This window comes from Ostrinia nubilalis, chromosome 1 (assembly GCF_963855985.1).
Source record: "Ostrinia nubilalis chromosome 1, ilOstNubi1.1, whole genome shotgun sequence".
NCBI lineage: Eukaryota > Metazoa > Arthropoda > Insecta > Lepidoptera > Crambidae > Ostrinia > Ostrinia nubilalis.
In genome coordinates this window covers 4776000-4786531 of record NC_087088.1, presented here as the reverse complement: position 1 = coordinate 4786531, position 10532 = coordinate 4776000, and the positions used below count along the sequence as shown (strand labels likewise).

The following is a 10532-nucleotide window of genomic DNA, read 5'->3' as shown; positions in this document are numbered from 1 at the left end:
CCTTAGGAGGTGTTCATGAGCGAAAGGACACCTGGTTTGCATTCCATTGTTATGTTAACATGAAGTTTTTCAAGACAAAGCCTAACAAAACCATCCATGTGGTCCGCAAAGTGATTCAAATTACGGTTGAATTAAATACGTGGGTGATTGAATAATTTATGGGTATAATGATTTATTATTATGGACGTAGATTGGTGTAATTGAAGTCCGGTGTTTGGAAATCATGTTCTAATGAATGATTTATTAACATTTTATTGAAGATGTTGTGTATAATGTTATATTTTTTATCAAAAACTAAGTCGAAGATGAATTATTTTATGAGGTTTTATTATTTTTACTTACTTTCCACAGTTTTGTGTCATAAATGTATGAAATACTATTAAATACTCGTAAATACACATCTTTTCAATATTTTTATTGCAACTAGCGGCCGCCCGCGACTTCGTACGCGTGGATCCCGTTTTATCCCCTTTAAATTTTTCCTGAATTTTCTTTGCTATAAACCTCACGGAGCCCTAGACCTGTCCAACGAATGCAAAACCGTGGAAATCGGTTCGTGCGTTCTGATAGCGTCAGGAAGGAAAACCCGACTTATTTTTATATACCTAGTAGATAATATCCGCCCCTCTCATATTAACATTATAAGGTATCACATCTTACAGCTTAATGTACTGTCGATTGTACATGCTACATACAAACTTCTATGTTCACGCCATTTTTATTATAATTAACAAACACCTTGTTAAGCTTTCTTACTCATAATTTTATATCCGCGACAAGTGTGAAACCCCGTTGAGTGTTTAAGTAACACCTTATAATATGCAATAAAACTTCACACTGTTTTAAAATGCAAATCTCGTACGAACCCTGAACTGTAAATGTCTCTCGAGTACAGCAAAATAGCTGAACGGGTTTTGATAGAAAGTAAGGAGGATTTGAAAGGTCGTTTAACGTTTTAATATCTTTTCAGGTTCTACAAAGAAAAATAGGTAAATACAACAGTTAAAACAGCACAATAAATAAATATTAAGTGTCTGAATAACTACGAGGAATTTTCCGCTTACCCAAAAAAGATGGAAAGCAAAAGGTGCAGTCCTTGGATCTATCCACTGACATTATATTTCCAGCGTAAGAGATCTACTATAAAATCCAACAGTGTCATGTGAAGGTTAAAGCAGTTAATCTTGGTAGAAATGTATTAAGTTCTAAGTAATATGAGTCAGCACATTGTAGGATGAAATTGAATGTCTAGGTCATATTTTAGTCCTGAAGTGCAGGTACTTACTCAAAACCCACATCTATTTTGATTGGCGGTCATGCTGATCTCATCTGCATAATAATTTCTATCTTTACTAGGTAGAGTTAATATAGTTATTAATAATTTTAACTAAACGCGAAACTTTGTGAGGGTAAATGGATGTTACTACGACAAATACTGACTCCCGCAAATCTTCAAAAACTTGACTTATCAAAATAGCACAAAGGCATTAAACACTACGAGTATTTTTATTTATAAAAGTCATTACATCATTATATTTAACTTAAAGCTTTCAGTTTCGTAATTTGATAACATTAAGAGCTTCAAATTCAAAATATCCGAAAAAGCTGCCAACCAATAGGAATTTTATCGAAATCTATGCGTGCAAAACATCAAGCGTAATAGCACAGCTTATTAATAAGTTACTTCGTGTAACAACCCATAAAATAGCACTTACACAATATTAGATAAGCAGATATAACCTAGGGTATGCATGTCCTACATAGAATTCCTTTATCGGCTGACAATCGTATCAAAATTGCATCAAGCCGCAGCCTTCGCCCCCCAAAACTCGAACACATGTTATTTATAAGTTACTTCGTGTAATAGCCTATAATGTATCACTTACACAATATTAGATAAGCCGATATAACCTAGGGTATGCATGTCCTACATAGAATTCCTTTATCGGCTGACAATCGTAACAAAATTGCATCAAGCCGCAGCCTTCACCCCCCAAAAACTCGAGCGTAATAGCACATATTATTAATAAGTTACTTCGTGTAAAAGCCCATAATATAGCACTTACACAATATTAGATAAGCCGCTATAACCTAGGGTATGCATGTCCTACATAGAATTCCTTTATCGGCTGACAATCGTATCAAAATTGCATCAAGCCGCAGCCTTCGCCCCCCCAAGGCGGCGAGGTGCGCGCGCGCAGAGCGGCGCTCACTCCAGTGCGCGCGCTCGGCTAAGCGCGTCGATGTGCCATGCGGTGGTGATAGTGCTGTGAAGTGGTGTTGTGCACGAATACACGATGAAGTCTTTTAGCGCGACCGCGCTCGTTGCTTTCGCGATTGTTACAGGTGAGGGTTTTGATGGTTTTTTGTGGATTTGAACGATATTAGTGAAGTTCAGTTTCGATAAATGAGGTTTTAGGGAGATTTTGTGGTTTTCAAATCTGGCGGTAGTTTGTAAATTTTTAATTTCAAATTGCTAACGTTTTTATTGAAGCAGAGAAAGAGGTTTGCGAGCTATTTGATGCGAATTACTGAAGGTAAAATCAATTAAAAACGACAGCCAATAAAATATGTATCAGCAAAATACGAATATTTTAAAGTCACGGTCAACCGTTGTCAATTATTATAATAATTTACAACTATCAAATAATGCGAATTGTTTTCTTAGCTAAATAAATATTGCAAACAATGCACAAATTGTGAAGTCATTCGCGTTTTATGTAATGTTTGAAATAAATATCCAACATCGATCACTGAGAAACTTTTACTCGCTCTGATTGACAAGTGGTTGCGCAGGGATTCGTTGAGAAAAATCGATTCGATCGATTCTTGTTTATTTGCTGTTCGATTTCGTTTGTTGATTCAATTAGTTTCAATTCACTTATGTTATTTAATAAACAGTAACGTGATGAAATAATCAATTAACACTTTTTTTCACATGAGGAAACGTGTTGTTAATTTAACATTGGCTTGATCACACAGACAAAAATGCAAGAATTTATAAATAAATACCTGGCAGGCATTGCCTATTCATTCCAAAACTTCCTCGTTTCGAGTTTCATTGACTTTGACAAATTTTAAAATTGGCAGGTACATGACAAAATATTTTTGTTCTTCTTCCTCAATATTTTCATAAAGTCTAACATTTATTTATAACTTTAAAGTACCTCGAGGTTCCGAAACAAAAATGCCACCGTTAAAAAGGTTACATAAATACTTTAGCTCTAAATAAGCAGTTACACTTTCGTTTATAGATCAAGGGCAGCGCAGGGTAATTTCCTGCTATCGCCTTATTACAGCGCCGAGTGATACAAGCGCAACGTTACAACACCCGCACCATGCGCGCGAGCGTAAATGCGCACGCTTTCGAAACAGTAATAACTGATCCAATACATTTTAATGAAAGTGGAACTATTCGACTGTTATGCCAAGATTTAGTTTCAAATGATAAGTAGTCTTTCAGGAAGATTGCAATGACTTTATGTATGTTTTACAGGTTTTTTCGTTAATTCTCAGTGCGGTACCTACAAGATTTTTATAATTTAATTTGTACAACTGCCCACATTAATGAATATTATATTTTGTGCTATAAGTAAGGTGTAAATTCAACTATTTTGGAGGTATGTGTAAAAAATGATTTTCGCCGTTAATAATATTTTCTGAAAAACCTTGAATTATCATCATAACATTTAGGTACTTAAAGATTTAAATAAGCATAGATATTTTTTTAGAATCCACACCTTAAAATTAAAGTAGATAAATGATCATCAACAATAATACTTAATCAAAACATAATATCATACTTATATTAAGGCTCAATGTCTCGCGTGAGTTCCAACATCTGAAGGAAGTTTATTGAGATGTTTTGAAGAATTCGTCATAACCGAAACAAATGTCATTGTAAATCAGTAGTTTAGCTTCGTTTTCTTTATATCCGCAGACGTGCGTGCGCTATACTCGTGTGCAGTTACAATTACACGTTTTCAATTAATTGCCAGTTTTTACGAGTATTTTCAGTGGACAAATAGCGAGGGAATTCTTAAACAGACCTGACTCTTCAGCTTATTAATACAATTAAAGAAAAAGTTTCCAAGGAGATTCGTATTACGTAGTAATTGTCTCAAATCACAAAGGTTACATATTTGATTTAAGTACCCCATTGTTAACCAGAGCACATGGCTTAATGTTATCTTGCCGTCACTTTCGTTCAGAAGAACCGTTTGTACACGAGCACGATATAAACACCATTATTCAACTTTAAGCTCTATTACTTAATTTTAAGAGCTAGTGTAGTTGTAAACTGTTGAATTTTTATCGAGGCATGGGAATAAACAGCAAAAACTCTCGGTTTCTTCAAATAATTGTTACACATTTCTAGACGAATCAGAGTCGTGTCTGCTCTTAACGTTTTATTGTGTGGGTAGTTTGGTAATAAATTTGCTGGAATTGCTTGAAAACTTCAAACTGGCTCTCTCGCTCTCATAAAGAATATTGGCTATCACTTGACTTTCTTAACTAGATATCGTATCTGTTTCTATTTTTACGTATACCGTCGGCGCCAGTAGAAATTAGTTTTGCAAACAAACGCCTAATAAATTAATTGTCAAAGAATTATGTATGATCTAAGTGATTTGCACAATTGAAAAGTGAAATTAATTTTAGATTCACTGAGATAATTCAGTTGGTTTTTGAGATATCGTACTTTACAAGACTAGTATTTCGTTCGTTCGTTTCTGCCAAATGACGTCCACTGCTGGACCGTTCATTGTGAAAATCCTTGGGGGAGGCCTTTGTCCAGCAATGGACTAGTATTTAGTAAATTGAAAATTATGATTTTAAAGATATCCTCACTGTTCCGTTTCACAACGTTTCTGTTTTTAAAGCATTAAAAACATGTAAAATTTCAGTGTACCAGATGTTTCCTTGCGAAGCCGGCATAAATTATGTGGCGTGTGCATACCTGCTGTAGCAATACAATATTTGCATGTACAGACAGCATGTCAAGCTAACCTTCTTCTTATGTAGTTGGAATAGAGGCGAATTTGCAACAAAAATCAATACTCTGATTGATGTCGATTGTCTTATGTCCTATTAAAACAAATCATAAAACTAAGTATATCAAGTAAACACTGGGGTATTGTAATTAAAGTTGTATTTTGCTTAATACCTGCATTTTTTGTGGACGTTGCTACATAAATTGCCGGTTATTTTTAGTGAAATCACGAGTCAAGGAAACCAACTATCGTCATAAAAACTGATTTTTTTCCAGAAAATGCATCTTTTGATAGTGTTCAGGGTTAATTTTTCAATTATTTTAGGTGTCTTCGAAGATATGAAAATAGCGCTAAATATGTCTTGGGCCCGATTTTTACGAATTAGTTTTCTTTAGTTGGTCATTATGTCAGTACCTCGTTATTTCCTGCTATCATTGATCTTTAAAAATTACATATGACTAGCGTAAGCATAAGTCAGTTTCTGCATAAATGTTTTCAAAATTAATTGTGCACATTGAGCTTTTCAAAGTCGAAAATCAAGTACCTACTGTCTTGCCGGACCTCACTCACTTGACAAAATCACCATTTAGAAAGACACTGATTGTTTTTTTAATTAGTATTTTTTTTTTATGTATGTTTGTCATTAATCTATCGGTCATTTCTTTGCGTGATGATGTACTTAGTACTTAATTAAGTAAGAAAACAACAATACTGTTTCCTCAAGCAATCTGCCATCGGTCTCGGAGAGTGCCTCTTATGAGTCCGTTACCCTCCGTATCAGATTAAAACAGCTGTTAATGATTGTTCTAAAATAATACTTATTACCACGAAATAGGATACACCAGTATTTAGCTAATGTGCTGTCCTGTACTCCGTGTAGCGAACATGGTAAACAAACAAAATAACCATAATGGTCTAGGTACCTATTTTCTTAAATTTTTAACACGATATAAGTTTTATTGTTATTTATAAATGCTATTCGTGTCCTTGAAACTGTCATTAAATTAACAAATATGTGTTCTGCTTAGATAAATAATCCTTCAAAACTTAATAAGTATTACGTGATCTGAATGATAATAGGATTATTAACGACTTTTACTATTATTACAGTACCTAATAGAATTTTAGAGAAACAGTTTTCATTTCAATATAGCATTTCTTTAATTAAATATAATCTGAATTTGATGAAATGAATAGATGTAAAAAGTTTTTTCCTCATGTAAGGATTTCATTGAATACCTTTACAGTCTTTTTTCTTATTACTATTTTCTAAAATCGCTCTACTACACTCTAGAGTGTAGTTTGACTATACAACAAAAAGTCATTTGACAAAAGAAACGTGTAAATAATAACAAAGAAGAAATGGAATGTATAGCGTTTCGTATATAACTAAATAAAGATTTGCGTGACAATAATACACAAACCATTGTGGAAATTGGTATTTAAATTGTCGTGCACGATATTGACAGTAAGAAATATTGTGTGCGATATTTGTGAACAGTATACAATGAATATTGGGTCAAAACTGCGTTTAACTGGAAAGGACACGCGTGTGACATGCAATATTTCTTTAATCCTTTGACAAAAGATATCGTGTGTGTAGTATTTCTCACGTTAGTGACGTTTTATTAGCTTTTGAGTTTTCTATCGACAATGTTAAACTATACTATTGTTGGTAAACTATACTACAATAAGCTTCAGACACGCGTTTTCGCGAAAAAAAGCGACAAAAGCGTTACTCCATACGCATTCAGCGATTTTCCGCAGCCTTTGTTGGCAAATAAGAGTACTCGTATGTTCAGACTTGTTTGGACTCGGATCGTGATCGTGATCCCTTTTGCTTTCGACTGTGGTCATTGGACGCTAACTAGTGGTGAACTTTAAAGGAATAAACAGATAATAATATGTCCAATATTAATCTGGCAACGCAAACATTATTAACTGTTTATAAAAATAGGTCCTACTGTGTTCTGATTCTTCGAGTGGAAAAAGGGGCTAAATACGGGTCTTTTACAATTACTGTACACACAGTGGTCCAATCAGGAGCTAGTCAAGGGCCAGTTTTTTGATCCATGGTTAACTCAACCACTTGAATATTGGTTAATTTAACTACGGATAAAAAACTGGGCAAAGTAATTCTTTGTTATTTTTTCATGTACGCTAGATGATGTAATAAGTATATGAAGTCTTCATAACTATTAATAGTGGTTTACGTTAAAAAATGACGATTCGTCAGCGGTCCAGTGACTTTTGCTTACGGAAGTGGAACCACGTGTATTATATGAAGAAGATCCAAACATAAATGACGTATTAACATACAATGATCTTATGTAAGTTTGTGCGATGTTTTTTTGTAAATGATGAGATTTTGATAAATAGCATAGGTGGTATTGATTAATTGAATTACTTACCAAGAAAAATAAGAAACGCGATACTCGGAAGTCAATAATTTTTTTGAGTCACGACGTTCGCGTTGATGCCATGTCATTCAAATAATTAAGTAAAAAAAATACTTTTCAATGTTTTCAAGATATTTGTAACTTGGTTGCATCTATGATCTTTATGGCTCATGACCATTTATGAAAGATCCCTTGTTCCTTCCTTTCAAAAAAGTCCCGTTGGTTCCTTTCGTTTAATATATGGCACTGTGGTACGGTAGGATTGCTATAAATAAATAAACACTAAATTAATGCTTGCTTAGTCGTAAAACCGTACAACCTAAACCGGCAAATCGTGACGTGTAAAAAATGCAGTTTGTCCTAAGCATCAATCTCCCTTTGCTTCACCTTGTTTACGGTACCTACTTTAAGTTAAGTATTGATGTATACTAATCGTCGCAGACGCGTCAACTAGCAGTATGTCGGCCAAGGCTCATTTCCAAACTACATTAGAGATTCCACGTCCGTCTGTGTGTCGCATTCGGTAGAACAAAAGACCCGAATTGAGGCTTTTATGCTGTTTTGTGATGAAACCCCCGGAATGCGTTCAAAATATCGACCGATAGACATCTGGTGGAAACTGGAAAGGTTCATTTTGAAACTGCGTAGGTTTGGGGCAGACCCGCGGTTTTGTAATAGTTGTATGGTGATTTCAAAAGTTTTACAGTTTATTGATTTTTAAATGTCTAGTTTCGTGATTCATGCCAGTTTTCTATTTTTCAACGATTTTGATTAAAATAAAACAATAGCTCGATTTTGCAAATCAATTTATGAGTTGTAATTTCAATTAAATATTACTTACGAGTATTTATTTAAAATCCTTATTGCACACACAAAAAAGCGGTACAAAAGGCGAACTTAATGCCATGTGGCATTCTCTACCAGCTAACCTTAGGCAAAACAGAGACTTATGACCCTTTATAAATATTTTCAACACATTTAATATTCTATCTACTTATTCAAAGATTAAAATATACAATACAAACAACACCATTGAAATATATTGTCTCAGAGACTTGTTTCCAATATAATTATAACTTTAAAAAAAAAACCGACTTCAAATGCGTGAACACAAATAATACCTATTCAACAAAAAAATAATCGTTCAAATTGGTTCATAATCGGCGGAGATATTGCGTATAAAAAAGTTTATCCCCAATTTTCCACCCTTGGGGGTTGTTTTTTTTATTATTAAATTTAAATGGGACCACCCTTGAGGTATTACCTATACGCCGAAAAAAGATTTGTTCAAATCGGTTCATAATTGGCGGAGTTATCGCGTAACAAACATAGAAAAAAAAAACATACGGATCGAATTGAGAACCTCCTCCTTTTTTTGAAGTCGGTTGAAAATTCCAAATCGCATACGTCGCTGTGACAGATTCCTTTTTAATTTAAACCAATTCGTATTCGATATAAAAATTCTAATGCGTCAAATAGGTACGTCTTACTTATATCAAAATACGTCTCTTGAACCAAACTCCGTCAGATCCGAATGTTACTTAAGACCAGTCTATTTTAAGCCTTATTATGCAGCTCACAAAATCAAGTTTTCTTAACAATAAATACAGAAGTCAGGCGATATATTGTTATTGCTAATAAATGTGTGAATAATTACATCCTAGAGACGATCGACAATGATGACTGCGTCTGAGTCAAGACGGGCGATTGTCGCGAGCATTCCGAGCGGGTCAAGGATGAAGAACTAGTGTAGCTACGATATTGTTATGTTGGAGGAAATTCACAATCTGCAATTTTTTTTAGAAATTTATTGTGAACGCGAAATTTGTGAGAATGGATAATATTGATATTAGTTACTTGTTCATCATCATCATCATAATTTCAGCCCACAGCTGAACATAGGCCTCCCCCAATAACTTCCACATCGCACGGTTGGTAGCGGCCTGCATCCAGCGCCTTCCTGCTACCTTGATCTTAGTTTAGTTACTTGTTCGTCTAAAGTTTAAACCTAATGTCGTCTACTGCTGGACAATGTTCTTACTAATGGATTTCCACAACGAATGGCCCTGCTCTGCCCGAATACAGGTGATTCCCGCGAACTTCACCCGTCATCTGATTTATTACTTCTTCACGCAAATTACTTCTCAACGAATTTAGATGAAAAGAATAGCATATAAGGATATAAGTTTATCGAAATGTAAGACGATGAAGCAAGCTAGTTTGTCGTTTTTCTCATTATTGATCAGTTATTACATCCACTGCTGTACCTACGTAATAGGGGGGTGTCGCGCCTCTGACACCTTCTTGGGATCGTCGATCCAGCACACACACAGCTGTGCTATTTAGTGCAAATGTCCTATGTATTTACGAAGTAGAAAACCACTCATCATGTGGCTGAAGCCTAATGTCTGATGACAAGAACATTGTCAAAATGATAGCTGAGGCGAATATGGCTATAAACATGTTTTGCTTTGTAGTGATTATGTTATTGGCTCGACACCCACTTTACAAATTAGATTTGACTAATTTACATTGTGAATTGGGTGTTGAGGTGTAGCTTATAAATTGAATGGAATGGACAAAATAATGTTATAAAATTCCATTTGGACGCATTTGAAAACTTGATTTGGTATTTTATGTTCGTTTGAAATAATGGCTATTCTAATTGTAGTGGTTCGGAAACGGACTACTATGCCGAGAGATCCCAGGTTCGATTCCCGGCCGGGCAGAAATTAAAATTATGAATTTTAATTTCTGTGACGGGTCTGGGTGTTACCTACTATGTATAATATGTATATATTTACAAAAAAAATATTTAAGTATGTTTATATCCGTTGTCTAGTACACATAGTACAAGCTTTGCTTAGTTTGGGACTAGAAGCGTAGTGTAAAATGTCCAAGGATATTATTTATTTATTTATTATTATAAACTACGGAATGCTGCGTATCTCGCAGTACTTACTTTTCTTGGGATCGATTTTTGGAGTAGCAGAATTTTTTACCAAAATAGCTTACGGTTTGTTAATTATGGAAAGATTGAGAAAAAAAAGAAATCAATCAAAAGAAAATCGATTCCTATAGAATTGATTTTCTTTGGGCATTTTCTCTCTATTGAATTTTCTTTATAAATTATCCTTGG

At 34.5% G+C, this 10532-nt stretch overlaps 1 protein-coding gene across 7 annotated transcripts in view; it reads left to right on the top strand.

Annotated features, from left to right (window-relative positions):
- The first annotated feature begins 2225 nt into the window (after nucleotides 1-2225).
- The window catches only part of LOC135085521 (mucin-2), a 133286-nt gene continuing 124979 nt past the window's right edge, over nucleotides 2226-10532 (top strand). For all 7 annotated transcript variants that reach the window (XM_063980730.1, XM_063980473.1, XM_063980663.1 and 4 more), the window contains exon 1: nucleotides 2226-2346. In XM_063980730.1, coding sequence (XP_063836800.1) covers nucleotides 2298-2346 — 49 coding nt within the window. In that variant the 5' untranslated portion in view covers nucleotides 2226-2297. The remainder of the gene's footprint in view (nucleotides 2347-10532) is intronic.